The sequence below is a fragment of the Spodoptera frugiperda genome, chromosome 26 (genome assembly GCF_023101765.2).
Source record: "Spodoptera frugiperda isolate SF20-4 chromosome 26, AGI-APGP_CSIRO_Sfru_2.0, whole genome shotgun sequence".
Taxonomy (NCBI): domain Eukaryota; kingdom Metazoa; phylum Arthropoda; class Insecta; order Lepidoptera; family Noctuidae; genus Spodoptera; species Spodoptera frugiperda.
Window position 1 is genome coordinate 8509419 of NC_064237.1, and position 21962 is coordinate 8531380.

At 36.1% G+C, this 21962-nt stretch overlaps 2 protein-coding genes and 1 long non-coding RNA gene across 4 annotated transcripts in view; 2 read left to right on the forward strand and 1 right to left on the reverse strand.

Annotated features, from left to right (window-relative positions):
- The window catches only part of LOC126912527 (uncharacterized), a 109912-nt gene that overhangs the window by 2212 nt on the left and 85738 nt on the right, over positions 1–21962 (forward strand). The gene's annotated exons all lie outside the window — the stretch shown is intronic.
- LOC118264387 (coiled-coil domain-containing protein 96) lies at positions 311–6464 on the forward strand. Its single transcript, XM_050704998.1, has 9 exons — positions 311–445; positions 1071–1248; positions 2188–2377; positions 3392–3515; positions 3862–4008; positions 4228–4429; positions 4730–4905; positions 5122–5226; positions 6078–6464. Exons 1-9 carry the CDS (start codon positions 431–433, stop codon positions 6195–6197), a joined length of 1257 nt encoding a protein of 418 aa, XP_050560955.1. The 5' UTR covers positions 311–430; the 3' UTR covers positions 6198–6464.
- LOC118264290 (putative inorganic phosphate cotransporter) overlaps positions 8832–21962 on the reverse strand; it is a 51177-nt gene continuing 38046 nt past the window's right edge. For both annotated transcript variants that reach the window (XM_050704988.1, XM_035576755.2), the window contains exons 7-10: positions 12960–13176; positions 12404–12525; positions 11439–11555; positions 8832–9231 (exon numbers count right to left, since the gene is read on the reverse strand). In XM_050704988.1, the coding sequence (XP_050560945.1) occupies positions 9010–9231; positions 11439–11555; positions 12404–12525; positions 12960–13176 (678 nt within the window). In that variant the 3' untranslated portion in view covers positions 8832–9009. The remainder of the gene's footprint in view (positions 9232–11438; positions 11556–12403; positions 12526–12959; positions 13177–21962) is intronic.

Sequence of the window (21962 nt, forward strand, 5' to 3'; positions counted from 1 at the left end):
TTGAGTCGTCTGAAATACTTCATCAAACAAGTCCGACAGTGTAAAAGGAAAAGCTTGTATTTACCTACAAATTAAAAAACAAACTCGTATTTTTTACTCCAACGTGGAAAACCGGTGAATAAACATGAAAGCGCCCCACGATAAAATAATATCGCATTCATAATACGAATTTACCAATTTCATTGTAAAAAACCTCGAACAAATTCCCCGAAAAAAGAAATAAAACCTTATTTTTCATGCCGTCATGCATCTCTGCAACTGGCATCAAAGCTTTGAAAGCGTTCGATACTCGTTTATTGGTTACCACGGCAACCGTTCAACAGTCTTCGCATGTTGTGCTGGGAAGACAGTAACGGATTGAAATAATTTTGGGTTGTAACTTGTAACCAAAGATCAATAAAAGTCGGGTAATTCAAACGAAGCACGCGATATGACTGGAACCAAGGTACGCTTTAACATTTTCGTCCCTTTCAATTTAATTAACTTGATACAGTTTGCATGCAACCGAATTGTTACGTCAACGGTAACGTTTGCTTTCGTAGAACTTTGCACGAACCCACGAACTCGTTCCCTCGAGACTCGTCCCCTTATTAGCATTTGTTATGTCCACGATTTTAGCTTTAAGAACTACAGTGACGTTCTTTGCATAATTTCATTTTACGATGATTCAAAAATGATATCATTGCCTGGAGTAATAAACGTTGTCTCTAATGTTTCATTTCATTTTTTTTTTCATGTGAAACTGTGTTTTATTCATTTTTACATCAACGTTTGTTAGTCATAGGAGTTGAAGGACTTTATTATCCTCTATGTACTTATAATATGTATTACAACTTCTCAACGTGTTGTAGTATTTTATGTTTCAAGGTATTCTAACTCTTTTTGCCAGCTATAAGTGGGTTTAATATCGCTAAATTGCAAAAAGGACATCTTTAAGATTTTACTGTTATTAAAAATTCCTCAATCTATGAACCCAATAATATTTTCACCGATCTAAGCTCTGCTGACTACCTTACCAATATACGCTTTAGTATTTTTAGACAATAATAACATTATGTACCTACATACAGGAAAATAAAAAGAACGAAGAACCAAAAACGAAAGCAAAACCGAAAGCTGAACGTGTAGTTGTTGTTGAGGCTGACGTTAAAACTGAATCTAAAACTGACGCCAAACATAAGGTTTCTTTGGTTGATGAGCCAGAAGTGGGTAGCAGCGGCTCTAGTTCCACTACTACAAAATCCATTGGTAAGTTAATTCATTATGACATTCATTTAAATGGAATCGTTTCTTTAGAAACGTTTGGATTATAGAAAAGACTTATGCAAATACATTGTGTCTACCTTATACATAGGCTCCGGTAAACCATGTTACTTTAGGTTATTTAGTAGTCGTGTGTCGTGGTAGCCCGCGGTTAAGGACGCCCGCTTCTCATGCATAAGGTTGTTGTTCGGGTTCAAAACCTACCAACGTGACATTTTCCGAGTTACTTGTACTTTCTAAGATTATTTAGACACTATTGACATACGGCGAAAGAAAACATAATGAGGAATAATAAATAATGTATAATAATATGAAATGTATAACGCTTTGGTGTATATATATATACTACTCCTTACCGATTTCGGTAACGGCGACCTTAGAGAAGCTATTTCCTGTCGTGGGCCCTGATGTGACTGGCCAGACCGAACTTAGTTTTAAAAATGCGATCACAATTAGAGCAGTAAAGCTGGCCGGCAGAGTTGTATGTGTAAATATAGGAGGGCTTGGGTCGGTCTTTACGTAATTGACGCTTCGTGTAAAGACTGTAATGTTATACTATTTTACTTTAAATAAATAAATAAATGAGTAAACCTGGACTTGTAAGTTTGAAACCGCAAACCCGCATGAAGCATGCGTGGCGATTAATGCTCAAACATTCTCCGTGTCAGAAGAGGTTTTTGGTCTGCAGTGGCCACTTATAGGCTGTTGTTTATGATGATGATGATGATTTAGTAGTTAATTATTATTTTAGGTATAACTGCAATGAAGTGAAATTTTGATCTCAGGATATCCTTAAACGATTGTAAACGATCATAACGTTTGGACATTAATTAAACACATAAGATTTAGACAGAAGTAGGACCATCAATAGAGACGTATAGACTTAAAATTAATTAACTATTTCAAAATTGATAATTTTTGCAGTAAGCCATGAAAGCGTTGAAGGTGAGGAGGAAGGAAGAGAACATAGTCAGCAAATAGGCAATTCACCATTGGCAGCGATTCATGTCGATCGTGTGGAATATTTGTCTGCTCATAGAGAGCTTACACTAGAACGTCAGCATCAACAGGTCCTTAATAACATACTACACCGGAGACTTGCTGAATATTACAAGTATGTATTTTACTTAAACTTACTTTACGCTTTTTCCAATTTCAAAATGTTATCTTTCATGTATTCGTCTGCGGTGTGTGAAAGTTATATACAATTCTTAGATTCTAATGAAATCTAGTAAAAACTTTAAGTCACCAATTTCACCTTGAATAAGTAGGTAAAAACATTTACCTTGTTAATCATTTACATTCTCTATAAAAAAACAGAAGCAAAAAAACTAGTCACAAAAGAGATTACCAAGTATCCTAATAGTAGTAAAAGTATTTAACGAAATGTAGTTAATAATGAAAACACCTAGTGGCATCACAACGCAACGTGACATTTATCTATAAAAATGTCTTCAGAACGTTAATCAAAAACATCACAGCAAAGGCGAAAGCATTGCAACATTTGCCTATAAAACACAACATACAATATGACGTCACGAAAATAAACTTTCTAGCATATTGCACGCGGCCGTAAAGACAACTAACAAGACAAATACAAGGAGGAATAGAATAAAATTTTTCAACCATGAAATAAAAACTGACGGTATATTTATTTTTCTAGTCATCGTCTCGAGTTTGGCGCAAACATCTGAATTGCTCATTTGTATTGAAAGAAAATACTAGCCCACTGAACTGTATAAGAAAAACAAGAAGTTGTATAATAGTTTGGCAGGCGACTGTACGTGTTGTCATGTCTATGGCAGAATGCCGATGTTTCGCAGTTTATTTTATTCGTGGATAAATATTTGGGATATGAACAATTTTGGTAATTGCTTGTGACCTTCTGGTGTTTGGAAATTCTACAATACAGATTTTGGTGGATTTTCACTTCTACGTATTGTCTTGGCTTAACGCAACGTCACGCCTTTTTATCCCTGAAGGGGTGGGCAGAGGTGCACATTATGGCACGTAATGCCGCTATACAATGTACACCTACTTTTCACCATTTGTGTTATAAGTCCCATGTAATAGTTTATCTTAACAAAAAAAAAATACAAACAAATGTTAGATAAAATATTTTTTTCAGGAAACGTAAATGCGAACATGTTTTGAAACCGTTGGAAGGCGCTATGGATATGGAAGAAAAATACCAACAGAAGTTACTTTCCTATCAAGAACTGAAGGAGAAAGCAGAAAGAGAAATCGCTGATGTAAGATCTAAGTTGTAACAAACTCAGCTATGTCCAAAATACAGGATAAACAAAACAAAAAAGTTCTTAAGTAATTCAGAAAATTTCACGCTTATTTTCATCTTGAAAAACACATAATTTGCATAATTGGTTATTTTTCGAGTAAAAGTTACGACGGTTTCATGCTTCGTTTAACAGAAAATAACGATCAACAACAACTTGAATGTATTTTAATGATAATAGTAGGTAATATTTTTCAATATCCAGTACTGAGTATAACTGAAAGTAAATACTAGGGCTTAGTGCTGCTAAATTAAATATGATCATGGTAAAAATATTAAACGAATATATTATACTCCTTACTTAGATAAAAAAGAAAGTAACTGAGGTTGAAGAAACGTACGGTGGAAGGCTGGAACATGCCGAAAAGAAATTTGATGAGTTGCAACATCTAGAAAGATCAACTGGGTCGGGTCTTATTTATTCTAGAAAAGGAAAGCCTATTGCTAATAAGGTGAGATATTACTGGTATCTACATCAAAAATTCACATGTTTTGAGTAGACAAAGCAAAGGTTTCAAAGTCAAATATGCAAGTAGTAAATGACGTCATTTCAAATACCTACTTCGACTTTCTTTAGTATATAATCCATGTCCAAGCGAATTACTATAATACAGGTCATCTCTTTATATGTTATATTAAATGATATACAACAATATTCTTTGATATTTTAGACCGTAGAAAGATTCCTTACTCTTCAAAGGCGTAAGAGTGAACAGTCTTCAGCTCTATGTCTTCGTTATATACGAGCGAGGAATGCTGTAGCTGAACTGGAGGCTATTGTGAAGAATCTGGAAACTCTTGGCCCAGGACTTTATGTGTATCAGTATGAACAGCTCAATATTGACAACCAGAACTACAACACTAAGATTGAAGGTAATTTTTATTAAGATGATTAGTAACTTGTATGATGTATGGTAAAAGGTCTATCTTTTACCAGTAACCGAGTTGAATGGCATTCCTTTGTCTGTTAATATTTTTGCATGCCATCTTTTGTGGACATCGTCATCGTATGCCATTTACTTTGAGTTTACTCTGTAAATAAAAAATGCAAAGATAGTAAAACAAAAAACAACGCAAATACATTACAACTAATTCCGAAACAACTTAAAGATCCTTTCATGAGCCTGACACCATTTTCAATTGGCCATAACAAAATTAATTACGTTTTCACAGAACGTGAAGACGAACTTATAAAAAACCGCACGAAGTGTACAGAGCATAACCAAATCTTGGCTCACATCAGAGAGAAGATGCATCACACTGACGAGGTCATTGACTTTGCCGAATGTGATCTTGGGGACGCCGAAATGGAATTTTACAGGGCTAGAGAAGATCTCGGCATGATTAAGGTAATTGGTTCCCTTGATCCTTGTTTTAAATTAACTGCAGAAGTTGACTGGGAGTTTGCGTTTTGTGGAGCTCCGAATCACCCATTAGAGTGGATCAAGATGGGTTTGTGGTAATTGATTGTAATCAACTACTGTTAAATAAGGTTGTATTTGCGCTGGCAAAATGCAATTTCCATAAGATTCTAATAGGTAACTCACACTCTTCTTTATTAACAGAGCCGTCGCAATAAACTTCGCTGGTCGTTGGAAGAAGAAAGGCTCAAAGCAGGTCTCTTAACGAGAAAAGATTTACTGCGAGACTTCCAAGCTTCCTTGGACGAGGTAAATGATATTTATAGAACATTACTGCAGGAGGTTATAGTTAAAAAGAATGGATGTGATGCTGAACTTTGAAGCCATTTTGTTTCAATAGTCCCCTAGGGGGACTTTAGCTTTGTTTTATGTTCAGCGTCATTGGAACAGCGCGTTGTTTATCTCTATGCCGATGTACGAGGGACTAGGAAAATCGTCAGAAAATCCTCTGGACAATTTTATCGAGAGAATCGATATAGTTTTGGAAAAGTTGCAGCCCCTCTGATTAGTTTCCAAGCTAAAGCAGAGTTCTTATCGTTGAGCGTCTGCTGTCGTATGTCGAACTTTTATTTGTCTGTGCGTGGCTATGATTGATTGAGTTTTTATATAAGTTTGACTTCTTACTTTTGGAGGGCGAATATAACGACAGATCGCCTTTTAATGCATTTTAAGACATTCGTCTTGTAAATAATAACAAATAATAATTTCGTATTGTAGTTCACAACACTTGTGTAAAAATCTTATTTTAAAAGATTACTATGAAACTTTATTTACTTTTGCTGCCTCGTTGGCCGCAAGTGCGAGCCGGACATGGGGTCTCGGGTTCGATTACCGGGTCGGGCAAAGTATAGCTGGCGTTTTCCGGTTTCTCGAAAAAAATCTTAGTAGTAAAAATCAAAGTAAAAAAATTCACACGTAGGCTGAAAATGTGCGCGGTATATGACAATAGGCTTATTCCCTACTACATGGAACTTATAAAACATAAATAGATAAAAGTGGGTGCACATTGTGCAATGGCATTATGTCCCGTAATATGCACCTTTCCCTTACCATTTGGATATAAAAGGCGTGACGATTTATTAATTTTTATTTAATTTTAGGTGGTCCATTTAGGACAAAGGAAGAAACAATTGGAGGCTCAGGTATTAAAAGCCTCCAAAGAGTTGAGGCATGCTCGCAAACATGTACTGGCCCAAAGTAATTTACACCGTCACATGTAGGATAAGACTGCTGGTACGGCCGTCAAGCAAAATTAAACCTAATTGCTCTATCAATTGAATCTTTGTTTCACTTCAACGGTAAGTATTATTGTGGTTGTTTGTACTTAAAGACGAAAATGCAATGGTATTTTCTTTTGTAATTTTTCTTTAAAATGTGTTTACTTGTTGTTGTTATTTATTTGAATCATGTTGTATTTTTTAAGTTGGAAATATTGTATGAAACATTGGAAATTTTATTTAAATTATAATTACATAATTGTGCTTGAAGTCGTCTTTTTATTGTGATTTATATTTTATTATATCGTAAAAAAAGACAGTTCAGCATCTAAGCGGATTCGATTCTTGTGAGTCATTGATAGATTGCCTAATTTGGGAAACAAAAAATGCATAGATATTTTTAATAGTTTCCAACTCACCTTTACCAATAAGGTGAATGAATTATTTTTACTTTTATGTCCGTCTTATAGATTATTTAAAAACATTAGACATGTATTTTTTATTTTCTTACGGAAATAAAAACTTTTGAAGATATATCGATTTGAAATAACGCGCGACGTCACTTCTAAAATTTGATTTATTTTATCTAAATATTGTTATGTTATATGACAAAATAAAAATATGCGTGTCTAATATTATTTAATTATATTTTTTATTTTCATACCCCATCATCAACCCTATTTCTTTGAATATGAATTTTGCGTTGTAGCTCGTCTCATGAATACCTGAAATCGTTAGATATTGACAGTTCGCAATGTACCAACAGATATTACAAAGGTCAAATCAAACATTGCCTTGTCGATACTATCGACGGTTCTCGGGTCAAATAACACGAACACTGTCGAACTTCGCAAACTTCTTATCGACAGTTTCGGTATCGAAACGGAACATTAATTTCCAGCTCTCAATCATTAAACCCTCTAGAAGGTTTGACGTAACTAATTAACCTTCATCACAATTATCGACTTTATACCCTTAATGATAAAGTTTCGTATTACTTGCTTAAAGTTTAATATGATTTTAATTGTAAGTAGGTAGTTTTGGAAGTTTTGTGTTGGAGTAGTTTCTTGGTAAGCTTTAGTTCCTAATTTCCTATACGGGCGCGTTTTCACCAGAGATGAGCTATATAGCTATACTACGAAGATGTAATAGCTAAGCTGTGTAACTATGTGACCGTTTCCACTACTACTAAGCTATGTAGCTGTTCAAGTAAGATGTGCTATGAAGATACGCCGCCGCAAAATACCTGTGCGAGGAAGATGCGTAGCTCGCGTATGCGATGTATTGATAGCACACATTCATTGCACGTATCTTTCCATATAAAAACAAAGCTTAGCTGAGTCTGTTTCCATTAGTGCTAAGCTATGTATGCCAAAGAATATGATTGGTACCTGGTGGAAGCCAAACGCATCCACAACAACATGGTATAGCACATTTCTGGTGAAAAACCACCCTAATATTCATGCTCACTGGATTTTCTTTCATTCTAGCATTAATTATGACAAAATTTACTGAGTCGCAATGTTAAAACTCACAATAATACCATATAGTACTATTATAGAACCAATAAAGTAACAAAAAATATTGCCTTCCGTGGCATATGGTTTGAGACTAACATTATCTATAGTCACCTTCTCTCTAGTATGACGCACCGCAACATGAACGTACCTAATATTCAGTTTCAGTTTAAGCTCAAACTTGTATTAGTAATTTCATCGCAAACTATCTTTAGAGAACGTTAGCTCGCCCAAGGCGAGAAAAGTCATTGGATGATTTTCCCCCTCATGGTTTATAACTGGATATTCAGTAAGACTCGCCTCGCCCAAGGCGAGAAAAGTCATTGGATGATTTTCCCCCCTCAAAAAAAAAAAGCATACCTATATCTGGATATTCTAACTACGCTTAAGTATCAATATTGTTTGCTTGCGTCGTAGATTATTGTTAAATTAATTCACGAAGTCATTTGCATGGCGCCTCGCGGTAGACGACACAGAATGCACGCAATTTTGTTCCGTCTGCTTCTTCAATTCTGTACAGATACTCGAGCTGAAAAACATGTCTTCGCACATTAGCATTGTAATGTTTTCTTTGATATACTATACCGTTTCATAAATAAAAATGTTGCATAGATACAGTACAACAAAAGTGATAATGTGCATAGGAATCTTCATCACTCGCACAACACATCGCAACGGTCGTATTACCCGAAAACGATAATATGTACCTACCTAATATGTACCTATGCATAATTTACTAGATGTGTTTGAAAACAACACCAAAATGGCTATGGAATAACAGCTCTATATGATTCCACATAGAGAGAACAAACACAGTTTTCACCAATATGTGAACACGAGTGACGAACCTTTGACTGACAGGCTACCGCCGCTGACCTGAATTTTTCTCGCTAGTGTACACATTAAATAGACTCTTATTTTTTCCAATAAGGTGCAAAATGCAAGTGTATTGCTTAAGGCTCTTACAATTCAATGAGTGTTTCTGGTAATGAAACAATAAGCAAAGGTCTGCAAGCGCATTATTAATTTCAGAGTACTGCACAAGTAATAAGCTTTACAATTTTCCACAAAACAAAGCAAATTTAATACTGTTTTGTTAGAGAAATAATACAAACAAAAGTTTTAAAAAAGGAGATTTATTATAAGAAACAATTCGATTATAAATTCGTCTATAACTATTATTACGTTCATGAGAACTTAAGAGTATAAGGCACTGTAAGTTGTACTATAAAAATATTCGTTTATTATGTTATTTCATCACTGACTAGTTGCACTGGGTATTGTCTTTTTCTACTTAATCATGATGAACTGGCTTTGTGATCTGATAGTCTGACGGATTCTGGTTGTTCGACGGTGTCTCTGGTCAATGGGCCATGTTTCCAGCCTTCTGGATAACCGAATTGTCTGACGTCATCCCACCATTGCTGTTTGCCGTCGGCCCAAATGCAGTAGATTACATTTGTGCCTACCAACACTGCGAAGCACACCCAGAACGCTACTCGCCATTGTGCTAGCGTAGACTGAAACAAAAGAATATATTAATTAGACAGATGTGACGACTGGAGTAGTGACGAGTCCAAAGGGAGCAAAGAAATGGAGCCACTAGCGTTTTCTAATTTTCATTTCTTGATTCATATTTTTTTGATACAAGTCTTTCAATTGTTGGTAACGTATGTTGTATAAAAGGCAATTTAAGTATCGTAAAATGAGAGTATTTTTTTGTAAAACGAAAAATTACTTTTAAAGTTATAGAGGGTTCTTTAAAATGAATAAACAAAACGCTAGTGGCTCCGTTTTATTCGCTTCCATGTGTCGTCAGCTAGTACTAGTACAAGAAACAGTAGGAGGTTGTTTTTTATAAAATAGACAGAACCACTAATGACTGCAGTAAGCAGACAGTGCACTGTCTTAAATTACTGAGTCTTCAATTAAAATAGCAGTTCTCGGTATATGCACAAGCATATTTTAGACTAATCAAACGTTAATATAATATACCTAATACAAGTTTCATAAAATGATGATAATTATTGTAGAAGTAAAACTGAAGAATTGCACAATCATGACAAAAGATTTACGTAATGAATGACAGGCAATAAAATCAAGGAAACAAAGATACACCCTATTACACAATTATCCTTAGAAGTGGACATCTAACCTCTCAGTTCAAAAGCCCTTGACAAATCCGCCTTGAAACAAAGAGATAACCTACAAGTACAAGAGAAACATAGATTGCAAGATAATGTTGGCCAACTTTGAGAGGCTTTTGTCCAGCAATAGAAGTTACTCACCCATTGTGCCTACGCTTTGTTGGTTTACAACTTTAGCCTAGAAAGTATGACCCACTTACAACTCTTCTAGAACATAAATTACTTCGTCAATTTACGTAGGATTCGATTTATTGTTCAGATTAGAAAACAGTGATATTAAAAAAAGAACAATTATTCTTCGTCATATTTCCTATTCGAAAATAGACCAAGTTTGCTTGGTTTGGCTTCAATTTTGTTCACAATAGGTACGGATTAGCCAATATTAGTTGACCTTTGTTTACTTGAACTTGTTTATGATTTATATGCTGTTGTGTTCTGACCTCGAAATATTGAGATAACGTCCACTTTGTTCCCAATGTTTATTGAATGAATGAAAATGGATATCGAATGTTATTTTTAAAGCAGCGTAAAATTTTATTGGACTATAAGAATCAGTTGAATCGCTATTGAAATTGTATTTATAAATGGATTATTATTATCACTAGTGCGTATTGAGTTTATTTTATATTATTATATTTTTAGTACATCATTATTTGATTTAGTATCTTCTATTTTTTATTCTTCCCACTTATATATATACGTAATAATATAATTCGCTACCATATTTTCCAGTAATGTATAATTTTCAAATACTCTCTGTATACAGATATGTTTATTTGAATGAAACACAAAATAAGGTATAGATACAATTTGTGTAGGTATCACACCCTTTAGAATGTAATGCGAAATCCAATCGTAAATTCAACTGAGTAAAGTTAAATTTATTCATCCGTGTTTTTACGAGGTAAGAAGCAATTAACCTAAATACAGTTACGTGTAGACTTTGTGAAATGTCAAAGGTAGACAGGGTGTGACTGTGTTGATAGCAACAGTACCCTTAGTATGAGTTTTCTTTGCGTTTGACGAGACAGCGCGTTCGGCGCTCTGATTGGTTACTTCATTCGAGCCGGCCAATCAGAGCGCCGAACGCAATCTCGTTTCGTTGTCGTTCAACGTAAAGCAAACTCGTACTAAGGGTACTGGTCGATTAGTAGGAATTTACGGGTCGAGGATAATGAATTCGGACGACACACGTTGGACTGACAATTTGGCTACTATATTTATTCATTTGGACTTTAGATAGTCGATTCTTACAGAGATGTTTAAAGAGGGAGACAAACACATAATAATAAGTTCAGAAACTGGTTTCTTTAAATGACCTCTATCTTTAATACTCTACCAAACAAAAGTACAAAAAGTTTTATACAAAAGTAGTCTCTAAATAATGGGAATAAGACTAACTTTTTCTGAGGTTATCCATTATGAGTGTTAATGTTGACCAGTAGGATGGTTTTAGTGAGGTAAATAACTGAAATACCCTTGGTGCTACTTCAAAAAATAGGCTTCTTTTAAAGGTATCTTCGTCATAAAAAAGTAGGTATAAGAGAAAGAGTACATGAAGATAAAGAATGTCTACTTACATCAGGTGTCAGTAAACCGATAAGGTAAGGAGTGATGATTCCAGCGAAGGTTGATGTCGTGTTCACAAGTGACGTCAGAGTTCCAGCATAGTTGGGCGCCAAATCCAAAGCATTGACCTGGAAAATAAATTATCAAGAAGTACTTAAATAAATTTTGTAAATATCGAAATAAGCATCTTCCATAATTTAGTATTCTTGTGTTAACTACCCTGCAGTCGCACTTGCAACCACTCGACCAACGAGGCAGGCAGGAATTTTTATAAAATAAAATTTTCTTTTTCCGCACAACTTACAATTCCTACTCATGCATTAATAATGAGATCACAGAAGCCAGAAAATGTAACTGAGTACCTTAGTACCATGACTCTTGATAAGCTACACCTTTGGGGATACCGTAAGTAATACGAAGTGCATTAATTTGGAGAAAATTCTGAAAGAAACCTTATTCTTGATAAAAATACACTCTGTTCTAAAGTAAAGCAAGACTCAAGATTTTGGAGCCGTAATAATAAATTTTAACTTTATCCCATTAAACTGATTCTATTATTTCAATGTTAAGAGGGTTAAGTGAGGTTTTGTGTTGTTTGTCTTCTCAATAAGATTAGATGTTTATTTTTGGCTTTTGAAGATTCTGACTTTTGTGTTCGAGCGTGAGACAGAAATTTATTGGAATATTTTGTTAAAATTATAATCTTTCGTCGAGTCCATGTTTTTCATATCTTATTCTTTTAAGTGACAATACACATACATCGATTGTATTCTGTGGCTATAATAATATGATATAAGTTGCATACCAATTAATTCTACAATAATTAGTAATTTATAACACGAAAATGTTCTGTAATAATTTTTACCATTCCGCAAATGTGTTGTCTATATTTTACTTGTATAAACTTTTTACTTTCAAACAAAAAGCCATGTCTCCATTTATTCGAGAGGTTTTTGTACGAAAACTTGTTACGTACCTTCATTCCACTGTAGAAACCTCCCATGAGAGCCATAGACAAGACGAAGTACACCATCGCAGCGGTTCTGTCGCAGCCCGCGTAAGATGCCAGGATAATACAGATGGCCGGACCGGTTGCAGCTGAAATTTTAAAATTGGAATGTATTAAGAAGACGAAATTTAGAATGTTGGTATAAAACAATTTGTGATAGGAGTAATTTTGTTGAAGCAAATTGAAAATTGATAAACGAATTGTGTCTTTCAAGGAGTCGCGAACTAAGCACTGCACTCAGAATCATTTAATGGTCACTTAATCCAGTCTTTAGCAATTATTTTCTTAACAAAAGCGTTACAAAGAAACAGTTCAAGTAATCATTAAATGTCTCTGAATACGGCAGTAAGTTAATGTGATTAAAGAGAAATTAATAGTACATTGGTTTTTGAACTTAAAACAAACAGTAGGTTATTCCGTAAAGTGAAAAGTTTCACTGCAAACTAATTATTTGATCAGTGTGTTACGTAGACATTAGACTTTCAATCTTCCAGCTTTGTAATAATGTTGAAATTTATCTTACCAATGGTTGTGTGAATAATTCTTCCAGTCTTGATAGTATGCCATCCCTTCTTGATGCAGACGTCACAGACGAGGCCGAAGAGGAAGGAGGAGACCCACATAGCAATGTAAGGCAAGGCAGTGAGGGTGCCGGTAGTAGCAATGTTGAACTTCAGAACATCGTGGGAGTACTTGGGGAGATCTGTCACCATTGTGTAGTAACCCCAGTCGTGGCCAACCTGGGAAATAGAAAACAAATTAACCATTTAGTTGGTGTTGGAGCAAAATAGTCACAAGTGCCATTTCTGACTAAGCAAGAATAATAATAATAATCATTAATAGATAGAATATTTATATTTTTTGTGCATGACAATTGTTGTGAATTACAAGCCTTATTTAATGACTATCAAAATGAGGTTTCATCATATGAAAAATATACTTCTTAACCTTTTGTATGCCGGTATATAAGACAATAATAGAAAATACATTGTGTCTTGCGTGGATCCGCACTCCCCGCATACCACGGGTTAAATATTTGATAAAGAGTTTGTTACTTTTAACCCCACTCATTCTAATAATACGTCCTTGTTACATTGCCTTCGAGTTTCCATTGTATTAAAACCCTTTCAACATTATTCCCTATTATCATCATCGGCATCGCTTACAAATTTCGCTTTAATTACTAAACTCGCCCTTAAAATTGTGAGTTCTCAAACAAGAGCAAGAGCAAAGACCGATCCCTATACATCTCAAATAATTGGAGTAGGTACCAGTATTAATGATCACTCAAATTACTCCCGTCGGTCGTATGTACCACGATCGATAATGCCTTGGTAACGTATTGACAGGTTTATACGTGAACACTCTCCATGATGCGAAATATTTCATCATCTGAATATTCCATCAAATTAGAACTTCATTATTTATTCATCTAATTCTCTCTGTATAAGTGCTCTCTGGCTTTTGTGTGTTCGCATTGTAATTTGTATGCATAATAAATAATTTGCAAGCGATGCTCGTAAAATTGTTGCTAGTTAAAGATTAACAATGTAATGAGTTCTCCTAACGTGGTTTTACTTGCATCGAATCGAATGTGTCTTGTTTCTGTCTCAATCACTCATGTTGCATACTAACTCTACATCTTGGTATAGCAGTACATACTTAAAACTAGTGCCCACGTGTATGTTTAAAAAAAAAACTTTTTGTAGTACAAACTTCTTACCCTAAACAAAATAAAAGTTACTATAATACTTGACTATTTTTTACCATCAGACCTTTATCAGATTTCGTATCCGACATTTTATCAGACATCTGACTTAGAAACATTTCCTTCTATTTTTTCACTACAAATAAGATATCCGATACGGTTTCCTTGAGCACATCAACTATTTGTTCCGTTTGCTCCATTAGGTGCCTCGATCGTTAGTGTAACCGTAAGAGAAAAGAAGGAATACGGATCCACCGAGCAGGTACCTTCCATTTTCTGCATATATTTTATAGGTCGTATTTGTTTAACATATTTTATAGAAACATCCCGTACCACGCTATTTGGATTCCAAACTTTGTTGATAGGGAATGAGGAAACAAAGGCAATATTTGTCTTCCGACTACTTATCGACATTCCGATATCCAATATGTGTCGGGAAAGGATTTAGTAAATTTGTTCAGCTGTTAGTATTGGAAAATGGTCCTTAGGGATCGTTTCTAGGGATGAGTTCACAGCGACGACTTTATCGGACGGCTAATGTCAAGCTGAGTGATTCTGACATCTGACGTCACGGTAGTAAATCGGTCACGATTCTCTTAGAGAGAAATGTCCGAATACTTAAACGCTCCTCAATTTTAAGACGCTCTCAAGTCTAGTTCTGTCTCTATCAATTCTTTATAAAATGACAGATATAGCACGATATTTAAATACAACTTAAAATTGAGTAGCGTTTCAGTATTCGGGCGTAAATCTATTTTTCATTTCATTCATAGATTGTTACTTTGCAGAACGGTAATCTCTTAAACTTGATGATATTTCTCTCTATGTTACGTAGAGAAAATTATATAACAAAATGTTTGTGCTCATATCTAGTAAACTGCAATTCAACGACAAAAAGCTTTAGTACAATACTTATATATGTAGTTGTAACTACTTGGTGAACCCTTATGTAAGAGCCCATTCCTTCCAAATAGTTCCCGGGTTATCGATAAATCGAAAAGGGCAAGCGTCTAATAAGACATAAGGGGATAATATCAGATTTCGTTCCGGGACAAGAATTTGGGGTGATGCGCTGTTGTGAAAAATTGTTTCGAAAAGGTTGTTTAATATTGTATCGTTCGTATCTTCAAGCCTTTTATCTCAGAAAAGGTAAGCACAGGTGAACATTACGGCACGTTACACCACTGTACAATGTATACCCACTTTTCACCATTTGTATTATTTATTTTATTTAATTCAAAAGTTACAACGGTTATAAAGTTATGAGTCCCATGTAATTATTTTGCCATAATGATATACTGTGCACAATTTCAAACTTGGTGCTTCAGATGAGAAATTTTCGAAAAAGTGAAAAAAGCCCAGAATCTCTTTGCTGACCCGGGAATCGAACCTGAGACCCTTTGCTCAGTAGTCGCTCTTGCGCCCACTCGTTGTTTAATAAAGAAGTCTTATATTGTATTCACGTATACATTAAAGAATCCTATAAACAGTGTGTATTCATTTGTTTTTGGTCACAATAGCAATACATTACACAGTGTTCAACCCACCAAATAAATATAAAACGGATTTTCCACGGACATTATCCCAATGTAAAACCACACAACCCTTCATCAGTAATCCCTTTAGTTCAAGTTTTAGTTCAATCAATTCCGTTTTGCGGTTAAGTTGGGAAAACCGCGTTTTAAAGGTCAGTTTTGTGATGTTCCAACATTTATTTTACACAACTATCTGCTTGGTAGCCCTTGGTCAGTGGACCAAAGAGGATTATATGTGTCTATGTAATTAGGTGATTAGTTTACATTATACTCTTATTGTATGTTATTTTTTAATGAGGACAAGCCATTGTTGATGGTGCTTTGTAGGGACCATGTCATGATGCTAATACAATTAGTGTTACTAAGACTATTTATGTCCACGAGAACCGTGTGGTATCGTAGCAACTGCGCCAATAATGAACTATACTTAATAAGCTTATTTTTATATTCAAAAGCAAGGAATTGTTTTTGACGATTTCATACAATTTATCGTTAAAGTAGGTCATGATTCAATGTCAATAAAGTGTAAATTTCCATTCATTCACTTTAATATCGCTCTTGTTTTCGCTGTCGCAAACTTTTGAGACTAGATTCGTATTCGTGTATTATTATACCAAAATTGTGGAATATTTCAAAGATTGATTTTATAATAGGCTCACCCCTTATTACATGGGACGTAGAACACAAATGGTGAAAAGTGGGTTTACATTGTATAGCGGCATTACTGATGACAGTAATGTGCACCTACCCCTTCGGGTATAAAAGGCGTGATGTTGAGTTAACAAGTACTATGTGCATATTACTCACATTGATTTATTTATTGCCCAATGACACTAAAACATTAAGCATTCTCTATGAGCCAACCATTAGATATATTCTCTTAAATATCAAGATAAACAAGTAAATTAATATATTACGACAAACTTAGAACAGGACTAATCCAACATCCAAAGCAAATAATGAGATCAATAAGCATGATTTTGTAAACAAAGCTTATGTGTGGCCTTGGTGAACCCGTGGGCGCTAAGTACAATCCATACTAAAACGTAATCAGAAGGTCTAATTCGATTTTATTCTTGAGATTATTATATGTGTGCTTGACAATACGCTAGAATATATGTGAAACTCTTTTTTGTGGAAAATCATCCAATGACTTCTCCCGCCTTGGGCCAGGCGAGAGGGAGTGTCAGTAACTCTTACTGACTAAAAACCACCCCGTTCCTACTCTAGCTTTTCGAGCCGGTGCCCCGGTAACCCTAGGCAGTCCGCAGCCCCGGAAAATCTATGTAATCAATTGTGATATGATAACAAAATTAAGGAGAGAATGGAACACAAAGACATAATATTGTAGTGACTTTAAATAAGTTAGTCTAAATCAGCTTATCGTTGTGCTCTGAAGGGAGCAATTAGTTCTAACGTACGTATTAAGCCCTTTGTTATTAGTATTATTTTCTTATACAATATGGACCTTCTGTATTCTGTACATTGGAATACTATTAAGTGTTTCTGTTTTATAACTCCGTCAAGGTCTAACTCATGGCGGAGTGATTAAACTGTATCTCATTTTGTGAACACCGGATTATGTTTCTTAATTACTCTACTACTGAATTGAAACAGAAGGTTTGCAAACAATTAAGTGGTATTGGTGACGTTTCGTATTTATTTAGTTACTTATGTTTACACATCACACATACATCAACAACCTATAAGTGGCCACTACTAACCAAGTCCACTTTTCACCCGGAGAAAGTTTGAGCATTAATCACCACCCTTGCTCATTGTGGATTGGCGATTTCAAAAGTATAATTAGTTTAAAAATATAATTCCAGGTTTTCTCACGATGTTTTCCTTTAACTTTTGTCAGTGGTGTCTAAATAATCTTAGAAAATATCACATTGGTACTTGCCGTTAAAAGGTAAATTAATTGTTATGTTTTTCGGGTTACTGACGTTACTGTTTGACAAGGAACTCGACTACATAGTTTCAAGCCAATCTAGAGACTCAAATCGAGTTCCACGTCAAACAGTTACATAGGTAAGCCGAAAAACATAGTAATGAATTCAAAGTACAGAAATATCGACGGTTAACATTAAATGCGAATCCAGGTGTTCTTAATAAGTCTCAATTGCTAATATAAAGTATTTTTGTAATTGTTATTATTGAATTCAGGCGAAGGTCAGTTAAATTTATTTTCTGTGTATGTTACTCGTGATTTGCGGTTTATTTTCTTATCGCTTTTATATATAACGTATGCCAAAGTGTGTATATTGAAACCAAGTAAGTATAAGTACATTTAAAAATGTAACTTTAACATGAATAAACACTGGAGATCATTGTTTTCTACTGAACAGTGTTTAGTTAAAAATACTACGGTCTATATTTTCGGGGAAAAAGATCTTATGTATGAGTTTGTGTATAGAGACACTTAAATAGATGTAGGTCATTTTCCCAACATTTATTTACCCCGGTTAATGTTAAATCTATATCAGTTTAACAAGTCCCTTATTACCTAAAGCCCGAACATTTATTTTTATATTCATGTTTCTTTGCCGACATAATATTCAGTTCTTGGGACGTAACAACAGACAGATAAGCTTTGTTATATTATTATTATGTCACGATAAAAATATTTCACTACATCTTACGATGGATAAAAATAGCAATATATTTTCATAAAATACAGAAAAGGATTTTACTCTATGTACAGTGGAGGACAGTTTCGCCCGATCATTTCAAAATTTTATTGCTTGAACCCAGCAAAATCATTAAGCCATTCCCCATAAATATATTATCAAATAGAAAAGCCGTAACGTCGCAGCTTATTGACGCAACACGTGTAATCCCTAAGACAGTGGTGTTTGATGTTGTTCAGCTACCTGTGCAGCCGCACGGCCTTTAGTCAATTCGGTCGGGGGGCGGAGCTAAAAAGTGCGTGTCATTAAGTGTAAACAAACATTAACTTAGTGGTGGTTAGGCGCATGTGACCACCATTGTATTTAGAGATATACATAGATATATAAATATGTATTTTATCAACGTGAAAGCAGCGCCATGTTGATTTTATTTAAATAAAAATTTGATATCACACAAATATTTTGATGTAGGTAAATATTGTATGATGAAAACTTATGCAATTTTCTTTTCTGTTTGATATTTTTATCTTTATGTGCAATGTAAATGTTTAATTAATTTTGTTTAACACTGGCTTTCCACCTACAGTTTTGTTCGCATCGAATTCAAAAAGCATTTCTCATGTCTAATTTTATTTGAACATCTGTATAATTATGTTACTTTTTTAGGCTGTAAGACGGTAATAAACGAGCAGACGGATCACCTGACGGGAAGCAATCGCCGCCACCCATGGACAGCTGAAACACCAGAGGCTTTACAAGTAGGTACGTTCCTGGCCTTTTCGAGGTTAGAAATTAAAGATTTGTTGAGGAATCAGGATTTGATTGGTACTGCTTGAAAATCTAGCTTTGAAGCTTAGCAAGGTTGAACCTATTGAATGACATAATCTATGTATGAATAATCAAATATATTGTTTTAATGAAAAATTGTTTATGTTGTTAGTACTTTTAAGTATAATATATGTAATATTGTTTTAGCCATGGTTTTAGCCATTCCATCTTTCCGTCAAAACACTTTGTTTATATATTCTTTTTGCGATATCGTGACCGCATTTTCATTGTTGGTTTGCGGTTATTATAACTATGTACATACATTAAGCGATATTATCATTGTCAGTTATTCTTATCATAATATAACTTACATAATTATGAGTTTGTTTTGTAATAATTACATTTGCTGTGTACTTGTTTTAAGCTACCGTTTTAAAGTGCAATTATGTTTTTATTGCTGTTGTTTTAACTTCCATAATTACGTGTTTGCGTATTTACACTGCACTGTAATATCGTTATAAAGCTATACGCTTCGACCTTCAAGAGCATAGTTAAACTATACGTATTCATGAAAAAGGCATAATATACATATTAAAAAAATCTAAAAGTTGCCCTTACACTCGATAGATGGCGTTGGGATCGAGATAGATCGCGCTATGGTTTCGTTGCGCGAGATGAGGCTGCAGTCTTCAGACGATATGTCTGAATACGGCGGGCTCAATAGACGAATCTCGAAATACATGCGACGTGACCTGCGTGCCTATAACGCCGCAAGAGTCAGAGACTTAATTGAGCGAAACAAGGGCTCAAAAGTCTTCGCAAAGAATTCGTCTGTTGGGCAAAGCCAAATGACGAGGCTGAAGACCGAGGATGGCAGCGTCATCTCGTCGAAGTCCGAGATCCTCGGAGAGCTCGAGAGGTTTTACGGACAGTTATACACCTCAACACGGCAACCCATTGTCGGTACAGCTCGGGACCCAAGAGCTAAACTGATGCGGCACTACACTGAGGATATCCCAGACATCAGCCTGTACGAGATTAGGATGGCTCTCAAACAGCTTAAAAACAACAAGGCGCCGGGCGATGACGGAATCACGTCGGAACTTCTGCGAGCGGGTGGAAAACCGATACTTTTAGTCCTCCAGAAGCTATTCAATTCCGTCATACTCGAGGGAACCACGCCGGTAGCATGGCAACGGAGTGTGGTGGTTCTGTTCTTTAAAAAAGGCGACAACTGTCTGCTAAAGAACTACAGACCTATCTCACTTCTGAGCCATGTGTATAAGCTGTTTTCGAGGGTCATCACGAACCGTCTCGAACGCAGGCTTGATGACTTCCAGCCTCCCGAACAAGCCGGATTCCGAAAAGGTTTCAGTACCATAGACCACATTCATACGCTGCGGCAGATTATACAGAAGACCGAGGAGTATAACTTGCCACTATGCTTGGCGTTTGTGGACTATGAGAAAGCCTTCGATTCAATCGAAACCTGGCCGGTGCTGCAGTCTCTCCAGCGGTGCCACATCGACTATAGATACATCGAGGTTTTGAAGTGTTTGTATAACAACGCCACCATGCGCATCCGACTCCAGGAAGAGACTACGAGGCCAATCCAGTTGCGGAAGGGCGTGAGACAGGGAGACGTTATATCTCCGAAACTGTTCACGAACGCACTGGAGGACGTTTTTAAGCTCTTGGACTGGAGCGGACGCGGCATCAACATTAATGGCGAATACATCACTCATCTCCGTTTCGCCGATGACATAGTCGTAATGGCAGAGTCGCTGGAAGAGCTGAACACCATGCTCAGCGACCTCAATACCGTTTCCCAACAGGTGGGCCTTAAAATGAACATGGACAAGACGAAAATCATGTCAAATGTCCATGTTGCACCTATACCGGTTGTCGTTGGGAACGATATACTCGAAGTTGTAGACCACTACACATACCTGGGTCAGATCATCCAGCTAGGTAGGTCCAACTTCGAGAAAGAGGTCGCTCGAAGAATCCAACTCGGATGGGCAGCATTTGGGAAGTTGCATGAAGTCTTCTCGTCAAAAATCCCGCAGTGTCTGAAGACCAGGATGTACAACCAGTGTGTGTTGCCAGTGATGACGTACGGTACCGAGACATGGTCCCTAACTGCTGGCCTTTTAGAAAGGCTCAGAGTCGCCCAGCGCGCGATGGAGAGAGCTATGCTCGGAGTATCTTTGCGCGACAAAATCCGAAATATGGAAATTCGCCAAAGAACAAGAGTTACAGACATAGCTCTCAAAATATGCAGGCTGAAGTGGCAATGGGCAGGCCACGTCGCTCGGAGGACTGATGGCCGCTGGGCCAGGAAGGTGACTGAGTGGCGACCGCGGACCGGAAGACGCAGCGTGGGCAGACCTCCCACTAGGTGGACCGACGACATCGTCAGAGTGGCGGGGAGCCAGTGGATGCAGGTGGCGGCTTGTCGTTCTACGTGGAGGACCAAGGGGAGGCCTTTGTTCAGCAGTGGACGTCTCTCGGCTGATGATGATGATGATGATGGTTTCGTTACATCAATTTAGTTAGGGTCCGCCAATTTACATGCCAACATAATAACGACATCGATACCTTGGTCGTGGGACTTCTATCACTAGCTAGATCTCCATATAATTCAATACTGTTCAATCTTAGATCAGTATACAGTGATTTCATTCAAGTATACACATTACCGGAGTTCCAATATTGGTGTTTAACACTACTATTTCTACCATCCATAATATACCATCAACACTTTATTTTGCTTAATTTGGTTAACGGGGGCTTACTCTTGAATCCAATTCCGATCGGTCGACATTGATATTGTGAAACGTATTCTCGAGTTGCAAAACCAGCATCCATTGCATTCGTAT